The sequence below is a fragment of the Podarcis vaucheri genome (assembly GCF_965113315.1).
Source record: "Podarcis vaucheri genome assembly, chromosome: 5".
Lineage (NCBI taxonomy): Eukaryota > Metazoa > Chordata > Lepidosauria > Squamata > Lacertidae > Podarcis > Podarcis vaucheri.
The window spans coordinates 3,924,624-3,941,891 of NC_138763.1; the positions used below are offsets into that span (position 1 = coordinate 3,924,624).

Genomic DNA, 17,268 nt, shown 5'->3' on the forward strand with positions numbered 1-17,268 from the left:
GAAAGCTACAGTATTTGGAAATCCGGGACTCTGCAAGACAAAGTGAGAAGCAGTGATGCCTTTCGTGAAGGTCCCGGCATTTTGGTGGCAATTGGAGGCTCCACCTTTATGGGGAACCCGCAAGCAGGATCCGGGCACAAGAGCAAGCGAGTCCCACAGTTGATGAGCTAGCCATTGGGCGGACCTGGCAGGTTCAATGGCAAACTGACAAAGCACACCCCCCCAAAGTCAAACCCAAATGGAAATGCTTTTGGAGAAGTAACAACTGGTATATGTCAGGCTTCTGGGAATCCAGTCCCTCCCACGGTGGCCGGCCAAGAAATAGATAAACAAGGAGAGTTCTTACCAAGTCTTTTATTCAATATTCACAGAGAGAGGCTTTGAAAATTGCCTCTCCTGCAGTGATGGCATTGCTCCAAGTAAAGCCCCATTCCTTCCGCCTCTCCTATTACACATCTTCCCTACGTTGGCTGATCTGTGCCTTCTGCCTCTGAGCTTTCTGTTCTCCTCCCTTCCAGGCCCGCCGGGTTCTGGGAGAAGAGGGGTATAGGATACTTTCTAAAGACACAGAGTCTGTCAGCTTTCTCTCCCCTGGAGCCTCTTCCTCCTGCTCCTCTCCCAGTATTTCCCAGCCTCTGATCTATGACCTTCTGCAAACCACTGCTGTAAATCTTTACTGTCTCCCTCTTCTCTAGGTAAAGGGGCCCCTGGCCATTAAGTCTAGTTGTGACTGACTCTAGGGTTGCGGCGCTCATCTGACTTTACTGGCCGAGGGAGCCGGCGTACAGCTTCCAGGTCATGTGGCCAGCATGACTAAGCTGTTTACCTCCCCGCCAGAGTGGTACCTATTTATCTACTTGCACATGACGTGCTTTCGAACTGCTAGGTTGGCAGGAGCAGGGACTGAGCAACTGAAGCTCACCCCGTCGCGGAGATTTGAACCGCCGACCTTCTGGTCGGCAAGTCCTAGGGTCTGTGGTTTAACCCACAGTGCCACCCGCGTCCCTTTTTCCCTCTTCTCTAGGAACTGCTTTATTTGTAATGAATAAATGTAACCCCACCCCCTAAAGGTGGTCTTAGGGTGAGTCTTGTACGGAGCGCTCCCATAAGCCACCTGAGAGGCAGGTGTCAGCTCCCAGCATCCTTTGCACCGTGGGCCCATTAATGGACTTCTTCCGCCACCATGGCGACGTCCCACAACAGGGGAGACCCCCCGCTTCTGTCCTCGATCCCTTTGCCGCATCACAACATCGCCCTGGCAACAGACCAAAGGGGGTTCCATCCAGCTTGGGCCCAGCGACTGCTCCAACAGCTTTCCCTGGCTCTTCCCCTCGAGACATGGGGTTTGCCCAAGATGGATGCCAATCTCTCACTTCCAGCATCTTTGCTTCTTTCCACTTCAGCACCCTGATAGGTCTCAGCTGCCTCTTCTTTACTTTCCCGTAAGTATGAAGGCGGATCCAGGATGTCCGAGTCAAGGAGCAGCTGTTGGCAATTCCGCTCAGCTGGCCATTTTGAATTGAATGATCCCGTCTTAGGGTAGGGCAGCAGAGGTAAGGGACATGAGAAGAGGCTTGCTGGATCAGACCCAAAGGGTCAGCCGGTCTCACTAGATCCCAACAAATGGTCTACCTAGAGGTGGTACGTAATACGTGTTCTGCACTTGTAATATCTTAGTCCCTACAATCTGGAGCAGCAGAATACAAGCTTCCTCCATCTTCCATGGGGCAGCCCTTTAGATCAGGGGTCGGCAAAGGTTTTTAGCCACGGGCCGGTCCACTGTCCCTCAGACCTTGTGGCAGGCCAGAGAAGCAGCACCGGGGTTGGGGAGCTGGAAGAAGAGGCAAGGGGGGCAAGTAGTCCTCCCCCCCCCAGCCGCTGTACTTACCTTCACCACCGCTACTTCTCGTGGGTTGGCAGAGCGAGGTTGTCCACTCCACTCTCTGGCCCACAGGAGCACCAAGGCGACGGCGGCAGAGGGAAGATGAGCAGCGCGAAAGGGCTGACTCCGGAGGAGAGGGGCTGCTTAAAATGGCGCTCAGCCAGCTCAGCCCAGCCCCCTTCCTCCTCTAGGCAGGGCGGGGAGAAGCCAGGAGGAGGGAGGGAAGGAGGAGGCAACGCCACAGGGTATGTGAGGGAGGGGGGAATGGAATGGTGCAGGGGGGGAAATGGCGCAGCCCAAATGAACAGAATTCCCGCGCCAATCCACGGACAGTTTGTGGGCCAGATCCTGAAGGCAACTGGGCCTGATCTGGCCCGCGGCCCTTAGTTTGCTGACCCCTGCTTTAGATATTTGAAGATGGCTATCCAATCATCTCTCAGTCTCCTCCAGGCTAAACATGCCAAACTCCCTCAACCGTTCCTCATAAGGCTTGGCTTCCAAATCCTTGATCATCTTGGTTTTCCTCCTTAGCATGCATTCCAGCTTGTCAATACAGTGGTACCTCGGTTTAAGAACGTAATTCGTTCTGGAGGTCCATTCTTAACCTGAAACTGTTCTTAACCTGAGGTACCACTTTAGCTAATGGGGCCTCCCGCTGCCGCCATGCCACTGCCTGCAATTTCTGTCCTCATCCTGAAGCAAAGTTCTTAACCCAAGGTACTATTTCTGGGTTAGCGGAGTCTGTAACCTGAAGTGTCTGTAACCTGAAGCGTATGTAACCCGAGGTACCACTGTATCTAAAAGGCTGTCACATGGAAGATGGAACAAGTTTCTTTTCTCCTGCTCTGGAGGGTAGGACCTGAACCCGTGGTTTCAAGTTACGAGAAAGGAGATTCTGACAGGAGGAACGTTCGGACAGTGAGAGCTGTTTGACAGTGGAACGGTCTCCCTCAGACGGTGGTGGTCTCTCCTTCCTTGGAGGTTTCTAAGCAGAGGTTCGATGGCCGTCTGTCATGGATGCTTGAGCTGAGATTCTTGCAAAGGAGCTTGTGGTGGACTTCAGGAGACAGAAGAGCAACGTCCAGCCACTTTTGATTGATGGGGTCTGTGTGGAGAGGGTAACAACGTTCAGATTTTTGGGCATTGAATTACAAGAGGATCTGTCCTGGAGTGTCAACACAAGGGGGCTTGTGGAGAAGGCGCAGCAGAGACTGTACTTTTTGAGAATACTAAGGAAAAACCATCTTCCGCAGAAACTGCTGCTTGCCTTCTATCACTGTGCCACTGAGAGCGTGCTCACTTATGGCTTATGTGTGTGGTACGGAAGCTGTACTACCCAAGACAGGATGGGGTTGTGCAGGGTTGTTAAGGCAGCAGAGAGCATTGTTGGCTGCCCACTCTCCACCTTAGAGCAGATTTATGCCACAAGGTGCCATAGGAAGGCACTGGACATAGTAAAAGATCCATCGCATCCTGGTCACTGTCTCTTCGAGCTCTTGCCGTCGGGACGGAGATACAGGATGATGAAGACAAGAACGAGCCGTCTTAGGAACAGCTTCTTCTCCAGAGCGATCTCGGCCCTGAATGGGAAGCCCGGACTTTGAAAGTCATCTAACCTCCCTTGCTGTATTATACTGTATTGTTTGATTAGTGTTTTTATGGAGCAGTCAAGTAATTTCGTTGTCCCTGAAGGGGGCAATGACAATAAAGATATTATTATTATTATTATTATTCCAGGAAGTTGGACTAGATGACTCTAGGGGTCCCTTCCCATTCTATGATTCTTAAACTGTGGTGGGCACAGGACTTTTTTCTTCCAAGGTTAGTTTCTTCTGTGGGCCGAAGCCAAGGTCTCACCCCAACCTCCACCTGCTTCCTCCCACAGGTGCAGCTGGCTGGCCCTCCATGTGTCCTGGGCCTTCCCCGCCATCTCCGGCCTCCTCTTTATCCCAACCATTATCTACTTCCTCCTCACCAGTTTCACAGACACTGGAATCCTCCACAAAGGTAAGTGTGCCTTTCCACCCTGCCACCCTACGACCAAGCTGTAAGATCTGGACTCTCTCCATGCAGGCTGAAGGTGTAAACAGGTGAAATAGGTAGAAATATGGTTTATATTTCTTAAGGCTACGACAGTCTCCGCTGTGCCTCAACCCTCCAAAGGAACGCAGACCTGGCATGAGTGCCCTAGAACCCCCTTGGAATCTTGCAGAGAGTGAGGGTGGCACCCAACCTTTGTAACACGGTTTCTAAAAATGGAGGACTTTGGATCAAAGATGGTCAAGTGAATCAGAGAATTATACATCGGTACCTTGGTTCTCAAACTTAATCTGTTCCGGGAGTCCGTTCCAAAACCAAAGCGTTCCAAAACCAAGGCGTGCTTTCCCATAGAAAGTAATGCAAAATGGATTAATCTGTTCCAGGCTTTTAAAAGCAACCCCTAAAACAGCAATTTAACATGAATTTTACTATCTAACGAGACCATTGATCCACAAAATGAAAGCAACAAACAATGTACTGCAGTCACTCATTCAATCCATCAGTAGCTCAACTGGGTTCCACACAGCCACAAAAACAAAACAAAAAGATGCACGAAAACAAAAACGCAAAATAAATAGCAAAAACAGACAGACCTCAGCGTAACACTCAAAACAGAAGTGTAACACTCAAATCGGCACACGTTCGACTTCTGAAAAAAGTTCGCAAACCGGAACACTTACTTCTGGGTTTGTAGCGTTTGGGTTCCAATTTGTTTGAGTACCAAGGTGTTTGAGAACCAAGGTACCACTGTAGCTCCATTAGGAAAATGGGGGAGTCTCCTAACAGCTCCCAGAATCCTCTGGGGGAAGCCATGACTGTTTAAAGTGGCATCACAGCGCTTTAAATGTGTCTTCTTCTTCTTCTTCTTCTTCTTCTTCTTCTTCTTCTTCTTCTTCGGCGATCCCTTGTAGCCGAGTAAGGTTGTCTTCCATAAACATGGTTTTAACAATGAGTCTGTAAATGACTGTGGAGGCCAATTCTGGATCCACACGTCCTTCCACAGTGGGGACATAGGTTTCCAGACGGGAGTTGATCACGGTGAGGGTTTGCCAAGCGTGCCTTCCTCTTAGCACGTTTCTCCCTTGCGTCCTGAGTTCGAGTGTCTTCAAAGCCCACGACACCTTTGGTCAAGGCTGTTCTCCAACTGGAGCGCTCACAGGCCAGTGTTTCCCAGTTGTTGGTGTTTATTCTACATTTTTTAAAATTTGCCTTGAGACAGTCTTTAAACCTCTTTTGTTGACCACCAGCATTACGCTTTCCATTTTAAAGTTCGGAATAGAGTAGTCTTTAAATGTGTGATGTCCACATGGCCTGACTCTGAAGCCGCCTTCTCCCTTCTCTGCTTCCTTCCACGGCCAGGCATTGAAGAAGAGCTGGTGAACCAAGCCTTCACCATGAAAGACCTCAACCAGCACTGGTGCAACAAATGCCAGCTCTACTGCCTGCAGCACACCTTCCACTGCTCCTGGTGCAACACCTGTGTGGAGGTAAAGAACGACAGCGGCCCCTAGGGGCAGAGGAGAGGAGGAGGAGGAGCTCGACTTGGTTCGCATTTAATGTAAAACCTGTCACCTAGTTTGCACTTTCTGGAGCACGGTGCAAACTGAAATGCAGCCACGATTCCAAATTTGGCATGTCTCAGAATTTTGCAGTGCAGTTCTCTGGTCAAGCTCTGTGTGCAACAATGCATGTATTGCTGCAAGGTGTGCAGATAACATGCAAAAAGGCAATATACTGGCGGATATTACTTGTGAAAATATGTATGTTAGTGAAAAATGCATACAGGAAAAGTGTTTTGCACCTGGGCTGCAAAATGCGGCTGAGCTGGACAGAAGGCTCCTGAGCTGGACAGAAGCGCCGCGTCCTAACTCTCCGGCCCCACCTGCAGGAATTCTTTTATTTTATTTTATTCATTTTTCTTTTTCATTCATTACACACATCTCATATTCATAACATTTTCTATGCATTCCTTCCTCCCTTTCCTCCTAGGCTTCCCCCAACTTCCGCTTCTGGTTTGTTTCTCCTTTCACCCATTTTGCTGCCACCTAAAAGGAAAAAAAATACTAATAATATATTTATACAATAGCATCAAACCTAAAAACATAAAAATAACAGTGAATACATCATATTATTTCTCTATCTACACATTTTCTAATACTAATAATGTGGATGTTCATTTAAATCCTACCATCAAGTCTATAAACTTTCTTTGTTTCTGCAAGTTTAATATGAATGGTTCCCATTCTTTTTCAAAGTCACTGTTGTCTTTTTCTCTTAATCTGTCATTTTTGCCAGTTCTGCATAGTTCATCAGCTTCTCTTGCCATTGTTCTTTAGTTGGTATTTCTCCAGTCTTCCAGTTTTGTGCAATCAACATTCTCGCTGCTGTAGTGGCATACATGAATATAGTCCTTGTTATGTACTGAAGTTCTCACCCTGGGCCAGCAGGGGGATACTGTAGATAGTTTTCACTCAGGTCCACATATGCAAATAAGGGATTGAAAGTGACATTCAGTGATTGGATAGTTACAGAAAGTGGTTACAGTTGTGTTGTAGTGGAGCTCTATATAAGCAGGCTGGCTGAACCCTTCAGTTCAGTTCTGTTCTGGCCTGTGAATAAACAAGAGCTGTTTGAAGACTCGCTGTGTTGTCTGATATGTTCACCCACAACACAACAGTCCTCTTTTCTTTCGGTATAAAGTAAAGGTAAAGGTACCCCTGCCTGTACGGGCCAGTCGTGTCCGACTCTGGGGTTGCGCGCCCATCTCGCTTAAGAGGCCGGGGGCCAGCGCTGTCCGAAGACACTTCTGGGTCACATGGCCAGCATGACAAGCTGCATCTGGCAAGCCAGCGCAGCACACGGAAACGCAATTTACCTTCCCGCTAGTAAGCGGTCCCTATTTATCTACTTGCACCCAGGGGTGCTTTCAAACTGCTAGGTTGGCAGGCGCTGGGACCGAGCAACAGGAGCGCACCCCGCCACAGGGATTCGAACCGCAGACCTGACGATCGGCAAGTCCTAGGCGCTGAGGTTTTACCCACAGCGCCACCCGCGTCCCTTTCTTTCAGTATATCTTGGCTTAAAATACCTCATAGAATCATAGAATCATAGAGTTGGAAGAGACCACAAGGGCCATCGAGTCCAACCCCCTGCCAAGCAGGAAACACCATCAGAGCACTCCTGACATATGGTTGTCAAGCCTCTGCTACCTAATAAAAAGGCTTCTGGTTTTTTTTTACAAATGTTATTTTCAACATTTTCTTCAATTCATTATACTGTATATCACCTGCAGGAATTCGACCACCACTGCATGTGGGTCAACAATTGCATTGGCTACCACAACCTTCGCTTCTTCATCTTCTTTGTGGCCTTCCTGAGCGGCTACGACCTGGCGGTGCTGGCTTCCTGCCTGGTCTACCTGGCATTCAACTCCCAGCAGGCTTTCAGCGTGGAAAAGATCTGCACGTATCCTTCAGAGAGAAGTTCCCCTCCCTCTCCTGTAACGCTGGGGTTCAGAGAATCCTGGGAGCTGTAGTTTGCTAAGGGTGCTGAGAACTGTTAGGAGACCCAGATTTCCCTCCCAGAACTACAATTCTTTGCTTCTTTCTTTCTTCTTTGGTGATCACTCGTAGCCGAGTAAGATTGTCTTCCATAAACACAGTTTAAACAATCAGTCCGTAAGTGACCGAGGAGGCCGATTCTGGATCCACACGTCCTTCCACAGTGGGGACATTGGTTTCCGGGCGGGAGTTGATCACGGTGTGGATTTGCCAAGTGTGCCTTCCTCTTAACGTATTTCTCCCTTGTGTCCTTGAAAGCCCTAAACGGCCTCAGTCCAGTAGACCTGAGGGAGCGTCTCCACCCCCATCGTTCTGCCGGACACTGAGGTCCAGCTCGGAGGGCCTTCTGGTAGTTCTGGAAGCTAAGTTACAGGGAACCACGCAGAGGGCCTTCTCGGTGGTGGCACCCGCCCTGTGGAACGCCCTCCCACCAGAAGTCAAAGAGAAAAACAACTACCAGACTTTTAGAAGACATCTGAAGGTTTAGGGAAGTTTTTAATGTGTGATATTTTAATGTATTTTTAATCTTTGTTGGAAGCCGCCCAGAGTGGCTGGGGAAACCCAGCCAGATGGGCGGGGTACAAATAAATTACCTATTATTATTATTATTATTATTATTATTATTATTATTATTATTATTATTATTATCTGTCCGTCTTCCTTGACTCCGGTGCTTCCAGAGTGCTGGTGACCATCCCCACCGCATTCTACTTGGTGCCTCTGCTCCTCCTGGTTTGCACCCAGATCCGCTACATCTTAACTGCTCGTCACAGCTGCAAATTCCAGGTACCGCAAGCAGATAAAGGGGCAAACATGGTTGAGGAGAGAAACTGCTCCTTGTGAGTGGAGCCGCCTGGTCTGAGTTCCTGGGGATGCAGAGCACCAAAGGATGGCGGCCAGAGCTGTGTGTGCCGCTGTTCACCATCGCATGCAGCCAAGACAGGGTCCCCCCCAAACTTGGAGAGCTCCCCGAGCCCTTGACCTCGAGCCCAGCAGAGGCTGCCTGTTGCTGCTGCTTCCCTTTCCATCTCTGACCTCCCTCATCTCTCTCCACAGGCTCTGTCCTTCAAGCAACCTTTGGCCTTGAACTGGCAGGACTCGGGGTGTTGCAGGAGGCACAGAACCAAGTGCGTGACACCGGGGCTCTGGCCTTCGCCATCCTTCCTTGGGGGTGACCTCCGGGTTTGGAGGCTTAGGGGCTGCCATCCAGATAGGGGAAATCTTTAGCTGGCAGGTGACAGAATCACATTCCTTGCTTGCTTTTATTACAGTGGTACCCAGGGCCATCTTACGCATACCCAGTGCTGTGGTGCAAAGCTCCCTCCTGCCCCTCCCCATTTCCCATAGTTTTTTTTAGGGAGGGAGGAATTCCAACACCATCTCCTTTGTCTTGCTGATATTAAGATGCAAGTTGTTCCCTAGGCACCATGTAGATATTTTTGGCCCTCCCCTCTATACGCTCACGAGGAGTGGGCAGTGTTAAGTTGTGGGTGAACATATCAGACGACACAGCGATTCTTCAAACAGCTCTTGTTTATTCACAGGCCAGGACAGAACTGAACTGAAGCGTTCAGCCAGCCTGCTTATATAGAGCACCAGTGCAATGTAACTGTAACAATTTTCTAAAACTACCCAATCACTGAACGTCACTTTCGATCCCTTATTTGCATAACTATCTACAGTACCCCCCTGCTGGCCCAGGGTGAGAACTTCAGTACATAACAGCGGCGCCCGTGTGGCGCACTCTACAGAGGCTGAATTTCAGAAGAAGCGCTCAGTAAATACCGGGTGCAATCGAACTGCCTTCACACAAGCTTTGCACAAGCGAGTAGGGAGAATGCTCAATGAGCAGGATGCCTGGAGGAGCTCTTAAGTCAGAAGATAGTCCCTCCCACCACAATGACACGCCCACCCCAGTTTCATCTGCACCTCCCTCCTTTCCATGCTCTTCTTGCAGGTACAGAGTGAGGTCCTCTGGAGTGATGGCCCTGGGGGCCGCCGAGGCCGCTGAGCTCTGCCACGTCCCCTGGGTCTCCAGCATGGGTCCGGCCATCCCCGGCTCCTGCCCTCACAGCTGCTCCCAAGACCTGTCCCGCCAGCAGAAGGTGCTGAAGGCTTGGCGCCACTTCCTGTCCGCCATGGGGAGCCTTCTGCACCGAGAGGGTCCCAGGCTGGGAGGAGCGTCGGCGGAAAAGGCAGAGAAGCAGGTGAGCAGGGAGTGGAAAGATATCCCTGTGGGATTGCCTTTTGCCTCACGCATGGGCCCGTCCGCACCTCAGTTTGATGTGGAATAGGTACCCATTGCGTGCCCTTTGATTCCCAGGTTCAAGGTGCCCTTAACAACTCGGGACCAGTTCACCTAAGAGATCGCCTTGCCCCATATAGTTCAGTGGAACTTTCAGGTGCCACGCAGCACCTGTTTCTCATCCGAAAAACTCAAACTTGTAGTGTGGCAGCGCCTAGCCTTTGGAATTCCCTGCCTATTGATATCAGGCAGGTGCCTTCGCTGGGCTCTTTTTGGTGCCTGCTAAAAACATTCTTGTTTAGACAAGCCGGTTCGAATCCCCGCAACAGGGTGAGCTCCCGTTGCTTGGTCCCTGCTCCTGCCAACCTAGCAGTTCAAAAGCACGTCAGAGTGCAAGTAGATAAATAGGTACCACTCCGGCGGGATGGGCAATGACAAACCTAGACAGCATCTTAAAACGCAGAGACATCACCTTGCCAACAAAGGTCCGTATAGTAAAAGCTCTGGTTTTCCCAGTAGTGATGTATGAAAGTGACAATTGGACCATAAAGAAGGCTGCTCGCCAAAGAATTGGTGCTTTTGAATTATGGTGCTGGAGGAGACTCTTGAGAGTCCCATGGACTGCAAGAAGTCAAACCTCTCCATTCGGAAGGAAATCAGCCCTGAGTGCTCACTGGAAGGACAGATCCTGAAGCTGAGGCTCCAATACTTTGGCCACCTCATGAGAAGAGAAGACTCCCTGGAAAAGACCCTGATGTTGGGAAAGATGGAGGGCACAAGGAGAAGGGGACGACAGAGGACGAGATGGTGGGACAGTGTTCTCAAAGCTACAAACATGAGTTTGACCAAACTGCGGAAGGCAGTGGAAGGCAGGAGTGCCTGGCGTGCTCTGGTCCAGGGGGTCATGAAGAGGCGGACACAACTAAACGACTAAACAACAACAACATGGCAGGATGGAAAACGGGTTTCCGTGCCCTGCTCTGGTTCGCCAGAAGCGGCTTAGTCATGCTGGCCACATGACCCGGAAGCTGTACGCCAGCTCCCTCGGCCAATAAAGTGAGATGAGCGCCGCAACCCCAGAGTTGTCCGCGACTGGACCTAACGGTCAGGGGTCCCTTTACCTTTACCCAGATGATTAGGAAGCTGGTGTGACTTTTAATCTGTTTTTAGTCTGCTGTTATTTTGGAAAGTTTGAGGTGGTTGTTGTTAATTTTCCTTAGGTGATTGAGCCAGGGTAGAAGGTTCAGGCGATCCCTTGGGGTGCCCTGCTCCTAAGTTGTTCAGAGCTTTGCAAATTAATTCAAGGACCTTGAACCTGGCTTGGTAGAAGAGGAGCAACCAGGGCAGCTGTTTTAACAATGGTGCCAAATGTTTTCGGCCAGATGTCGTCGTCCTGCCAAGCTAGCAGTTCGAAAGCGTGTCAAAGTGCAAGTAGATAAATAGGTACCACTCCAGCGGAAAGGTAAACGGTGTTTCCGTGCGCTGCTCTGGTTCTCCAGAAGTGGCTTAGTCATTCTGGCCACATGGCCCGGAAGCTGTATGCCGGCTCCCTCGGCCAAGAAAGTGAGATGAGCGCCGCAACCCCAGAGTCGGCCACGACTGGACCTGATAGTCAGGGGTCCCTTTACCTTTGCCTTACTGCTTGGCTCTCTTAAACAGGGCTATGTCTAAAACTTGTCATTGAGGTTTTCATACCTTTTTTGTAAACTCAGTGAAGCGTTTCAGTCCTGCTCTTGAGTTTGTTTAAAATCATTGAAGGTTTAAAATTTCTTTATTTCCTTCGGAGGAAACAGATGAGTTCAGTGAAACGAGTTTTGTAGCCGGCATCTCCTTAAGTCTTTGTTTAATTCTAGGTTAATTTTTCCCCTTAAACTTCTTGATTTTTGTTATTTACGGTAGTTTAACTCTACATCCGATTACTTCTCGTTTCAGGGATTTTCGCGGCATTTCATTTGTTTTTGTGTAATTTCTTGGTAAGGGACGTGGGTGGCGCTGTGGGTTAAACCACAGAGCCTAGGACTTGCCGATCAGAAGGTCAGCGGTTCGCCCTGCGAAGGAGTGAGCTCCCGTTTTTCAGTCCCTGCTCCTGCCAACCTAGCAGTTCGAAAACACGTCAGGTGCAAGTAGATAAATAGGTACCACTCTGGCAGGAAGGTAAACAGCATTTCTGTGCGCTGCTCTGGTTCGCCAGAAGTGGCTTAGTCATGCTGGCCACATGACCTGGAACCTGTACGCCGGCTCCCTCAGTCAATAAAGCGAGATGAGCGCCGCAACCCCAGAGTCGGTCACAGCTCGACCTAATGGTCAGGGGTCCCTTTACCTTTAATTTCTTGGTTCCATGACTGTCTTTTTCCCACTGCCTCCTTCCAGGTTGGCAAGAAGAAATCTAGCTGGCAAATGAACAGCCAAGAGAGAATGGTGGAGATCCCAAGTGAGTAGATCTCCTGCTGCGGCTGACATATCCCAGTGATCCAGCCAGCCTCTGCAGTGGTCCACTGAGGGGCAGAGAAGGCTGCTGGGGTAGATGGGTGGATACTGAACAGGTAAGGCGTCAAGGTGTGCTTACCTGAGATGGGCGCTGCGTCATGTGACCACTTTTATAGGTGAGTCTTAGATCAATCTCTCCCTGTATTCCCTCAGCAGATGTCTGCAACAGCTGTTTCTGGCAGCATTTATGTTCCAACAGCGGCCAGGTATTCACAATTGCATGAAGGGAAACCTGGGACCGCTTCATCCTCACCCAGAAAAAAAACAAGGACAAATAACTATTCCAAAATCATATATGTACCAACACTTTGGACTTCCTATCTATCCCGTTGTATATTCCTTTTTTACAAATGAATGTACTCTTATAAATAACCTTTTTTGACACCTGGGAATTTCAGTCTGAATTATCCCCAACAGAAAGGACTCTGGTTTTTTGTGGAAAGTACTTTTAAACATTTTTTTCCAATTCATTATGGATCATTTCCCAGTACTCTTTTTACCCTTTTACAAGTCCATCGCATATGAAGGAACGTTCCTCCACTTCTTTGCACTTATCTGATTGGGACTTAAACATCTTAGCAAGTCTACTCAGAGTTAAATACCATCTGTTATTTTCTTTCCCTGCCAGTTCCCGACATGCTGGATTCTGTGGAGCTTCTGGATCCGGATCAAGACCGGCACTGGAAATGCCAGATCCACGGGAGCCGGCGACCTGCTTCCTCTCCCACGGCCACCCTCCTCTCTGTGTCCGATATCTGAAGGGGGGGTCTCACAGGCTTCTCCTTTTCTTTCCAGTGAACCTAGTTTTGTGAAGCGAAAACTGGATAAAAGCGTTTGTAAAGTCGCCATTCTGCATGCGAGTTCATTTCTTGTTTGTTCAGGTTGGGGTTGCGGGGGGAGCTAAGATGAGTCCTTGCAGGAGGGTGTTATGTACTGGAGTTCTCACCCTGGAGCCAGTGTGGTGTAGTGGTTAAGAATGGTAGTCTCGTAATCTGGTGAACCGGGTTCGCATCTCCGCTCCTCCACCTGCAGCTGCTGGGTGACCTTGGGCCAGTCACACTTCTTTGACGTCTCTCAGCCCCACTCACCCCACAGAGTGTTTGTTGTGGGGGAAGAAGGGAAGGGAGAATGTTAGCCGCTTTGAGACTCCTTAAAGGGAGTGAAAGGCGGGATATCAAATCCAAACTCTTTCTCTTTCAAGGAGATACTGTAGATAGTTTTCACTCAGGTCCACATACGCAAATAGGGGATTGAAAGTGACGTTCAGTGATTGGCTAGTTACAGAAAGTGGTTACTGTTGCGTTCTAGTGGAGCTCTATATAAGCAGGCTGGCTGAACCCTTCAGTTCAGTTCTGTTCTGGCCTGTGAATAAACAAGAGCTGTTTGAAGAATCACTGTGTCGTCTGATATGTTCACCCACGACTTAACAGAGACCAGTAGAGAAAAGACAGCCATGGAACCGAGAAATTGCACAAAACAAATGAAATACCGTGAAAATCCCTGAAACGAGAAGTAATTGACTAGAAATATTATCTTATGGAAATAAATCAAAAAGTTTAAGGAAAAAAATTGAAAAACCTAAAATTGAATAAAGCCTTAATGGAATGCCGGCTACAAACCTCGTTTCACCGAACTATTCATCTTCAGAAGGAAATAGAAAAATCATGAAGCTTAAATGACCAAAATTCAAAAAAAGGGGGTAGAACTCCCAAAAATTCTGAAGTATTATAATCCTGGCTTGACTGAGGTGAAGCAAAGCACAGTAATAAAGGATTAAGGACTCAATGGTACAGTTTCTAATACTGAATTTACAAAAAAGGGTTTGAAAACCTCAATGGCAAGTTTTAGACAAAACCCAACTTAAAGAAATCAAAGCACAGTAATAAAGAGCTGAGGACTCAGCTGTGAAAATTCTAGTGTTGCCTTTACAAAAAGGTTTTAAAAACCTAAATGGCATAAATTCAAAGAAAGGAATACAAGATAAGCTGTTTTAGATTTTAAACAAACTCAAGAACAGGGCTGGAAGACTCCCATGGTCTAGATGTTACTGCTGATGTTAAAGACTGATCTTCTCCTTTTCTTTCCAGTGAACCTAGTTTTCTGAAGCGAAAACTGGATAAAAGTGTAAAGTTGCCATGAATTCTCCTCCTCCCCCCCCCCCCGCCCTCTGGGTTGCTCCCAACAAAATATTAAAAACACAATAAAGCATCAAGCATTAAAAACTTCCCTAAACAGGGCTGCCTTCAGATGTCTTCTAAAAGTCAGATAGTTATTTCCTTGATGGGAGGGTGTTCCACAGGGCAGGAGCCACCACCCAAAAGGCCCTCTGTCTGGTTCCCTGTAACTTCGCTTCTGGTCTGACTCTGTATGGCTTCCCCTGCACAGCGAACAACCTCATACTTGTTTGCCGCTCCAGGTAGATGAAACGGGGGCCGAGGGCACCATCAGGCCAGGGGAGAAAGTCATTTTCTCCTGCTGACAGGTAAGACTTACCTGGCCTTGTTCCCAGAGCACTTTTATTGTCATTTTTAGGCGTGCCTCTAGGTGGCAGCAATACTCCTCTGTTCCTGTTCTGCTACCAGCTCCCTTTCCTGGGTCCACACTCTGCGTCTAACTAGGCACAGTTGCTAAATCATTACTAAGAATCCCTTCACACCCAGGTTTGTTGGTTTGTTTTTGTACATCCAGTGTTGTGGCCTCAACGCTGTGGAACTCTGCAGCCAGGAACTGGCCCTGCTACATATCAGGCGCCGGGTTAAAAGGGTTCCATTTCAGGAAGTCTTTGCACCATGAATTGCGGCTCTCATGTTTCTATTTCTGATGTTTCCATCTCTGTTTCAGGTTTGATGTATATTGGATGTTTAAAGGTAAAGGAACCCCTGACCATTAGGTCCAGTCGTGGCCGACTCTGGGGTTGCGGCGCTCATTTCGCTTTACTGGCCAAGGGAGCCGGCGTACAGTTTCCGGGTCATGAAGCCAGCATGACTAAGCTGCTTCTGGTGAACCAGAGCAGTGCACGGAAAGGCCGTTTACCTTCCCGCCGGAGTGGTACCTATTTATCTACTTGCACTGGCGTGCTTTTGATCTGCTAGGTGGGCAGGAGCTGGGACTGAACAACGGGAGCTCACCCAGTCGCAGGGATTCGAACCGCTGACCTTCTGATCGGAAAGTCCTAGGCGCTGTGGTTTAACCCACAGTGCCACCCGCATCCCTATATTGGATGTTTGGGAGGTTACAAATCCTAAGCCTGTTTAGGTCAGTCAGGAGGCTTCTTAACCTGACGCGAGTTAAGAAAGCAAAAAGGGTGGTTTAAGTCAAACTCGGTTTTCAAGGTTTGTGTCATGCTCTTGAGTTTGGATCGAGTGCATGCCGGCTTAAAGGTGTCACTTGCTCTGGCTTTCCTTTTTTTTATAAAATATTTATTAATTTTTTTTGAAATATAACAGAAAAAAAGAAAAAAGAAAAATACAAAATAAAAACAGTTAAAAACATACATTATTTCTTTTACTTATTTTCTTTTAACTTATTTCCCGGACCTCCTCATACCTCCCTTTTTTGTATTCCACTTCAATTTATTGGTTCAGCAAATCCTTACCATTAGATTTTAACCCATTTATAACCCTTTTTTCATATTCTCTTAAATCACTACAGCTGGAAACCCTTTAGTTTCTATCCAGCATCATTCTAACATTCATTAATTTTACAATATTTCTGAAGATAGTCTTTAAATTTCTTCCAATCTTCTTCCACCGACTCTTCTCCCTGGTCTCAGATTCTGCCAGTCATTTCTGCCAATTCCATATAGTCCATCACCTTCACCTGCTATTCTTCCAAAGTGGGTAGCTCTGGCTTTCCATGCCTTTAGGACTGCCCCCCTGACCAGCGCCATAGCTCAGTCCATAGAGCACGAGACTCTTAATCTCAGGGTTGTGGGTTCAAGTCTCACGTTGGGCAAAAGGACCCCTGCATTACAGGGGGCTGGACTGGATGACCCCCGTGGTCCCTTCCAGTTCTGCGCTGGGTATTGCAGGAGGGGAGAACGCTGTTGCACTCATGTCCGACATGCCTCTGGTGAGAGCAGGTTGCGTGGCGAATTCCCGCCCCGCCCCCCAAGTGGAAATAATGACTCATGACACAATTATTAAGGTTAATGGGCTAAAAAAGGCCACAACTTTATTGGTTACAGATGATGAGCTTAGGCATTGGTCCTAACTGACTATATCTGACTCCAGCCCGTCCACTGGAAGTCCGAGAAGGGTTAACCACCAGTAGGGGGAGTCCTGTTGATGCACATCAACTAGGAACCCCCCCCTTGGGGTCACCGATAGGGGGCGTGCCTTAGGCCCTCACCTCCCCAGGCTCCGGACAGGGCCACGCCCCCCGGAATCCTTTATTGGACTACCCTTCAATATGCAGGGCAGGTGATGGCGATACCTCCCCTCTTCCGTCTACAGAGCAATACCAATGCCTAACTGCCAATACCCAGAAAGTTGTGACGATTTGCTACGAGGTGGCGAAAACCATGCTGGAGGAGACTCTTGAGAGTCCCATGGACTGCAAGAAGATCCAACCTCTCCATTCTGAAGGAAATCAGCCCTGAGTGCTCACTGGAAGGACAGATCCTGAAGCTGAAGCTCCAAGACTTTGGCCACCTCATGAGAAGAGAAGACTCCCTGGAAAAGACCTTGATGTTGGGAAAGATGGAGGGCACAAGGAGAAGGGGACGACAGAGGACGAGATGGTGGGACAGTGTTCTCGAAGCTACCAGCAGGAGTCTGGCCAAACTGCGGGAAGCAGTGGAAGACAGGAGTGCCTGGCGTGCTCTGGTCCAGGGGGTCACGAAGAGGCAGACACGACTAAACAACAACAACAAAGGCGAAAACCGAGTGCCTGGTGCCAATCTGCCAAGTGGAAAAATTCCTAACAGGCCCCTCAACGGCGACCAACCAAGGTCCATAGCAAGGTCAAGGAACAAAAACCTTAAAGGGCGGGAGGGTGGGAAAACCTGAACAACTGGTGAGCGGCAAAGAGGGAATAGGGTGATCCCCGACTGC

The 17,268-nt window shown here is 48.7% G+C and overlaps 2 protein-coding genes across 2 annotated transcripts in view; one reads left to right on the top strand and one right to left on the bottom strand.

Moving 5' to 3' along the window:
- LOC309532935 (uncharacterized protein) overlaps positions 1-17,268 on the bottom strand; it is a 317,735-nt gene that overhangs the window by 145,584 nt on the left and 154,883 nt on the right. The gene's annotated exons all lie outside the window — the stretch shown is intronic.
- Positions 1,251-13,060, top strand: ZDHHC19 (zDHHC palmitoyltransferase 19). Its single transcript, XM_082224530.1, has 9 exons — positions 1,251-1,442; positions 3,768-3,889; positions 5,282-5,409; positions 7,215-7,387; positions 8,163-8,268; positions 8,539-8,609; positions 9,440-9,689; positions 12,098-12,158; positions 12,843-13,060. Exons 1-9 carry the CDS (start codon positions 1,339-1,341, stop codon positions 12,971-12,973), a joined length of 1,146 nt encoding a protein of 381 aa, XP_082080656.1. The 5' UTR covers positions 1,251-1,338; the 3' UTR covers positions 12,974-13,060.

What these genes read in the sequence shown, in the direction of transcription:
- ZDHHC19 (XM_082224530.1), top strand. Translation starts at nt 1,339, where the DNA reads ATGGGGTTTGCCCAAGATGGATGCCAATCTCTCACTTCCAGCATCTTT. An exon ending in AGCGTGGAAAAGATCTGCAC is followed by an intron (nt 7,388 to 8,162) that starts GTATCCTTCAGA and finishes CGGTGCTTCCAG; the next exon opens with AGTGCTGGTGACCATCCCCA. An exon ending in GTCACAGCTGCAAATTCCAG is followed by an intron (nt 8,269 to 8,538) that starts GTACCGCAAGCA and finishes CTCTCTCCACAG; the next exon opens with GCTCTGTCCTTCAAGCAACC.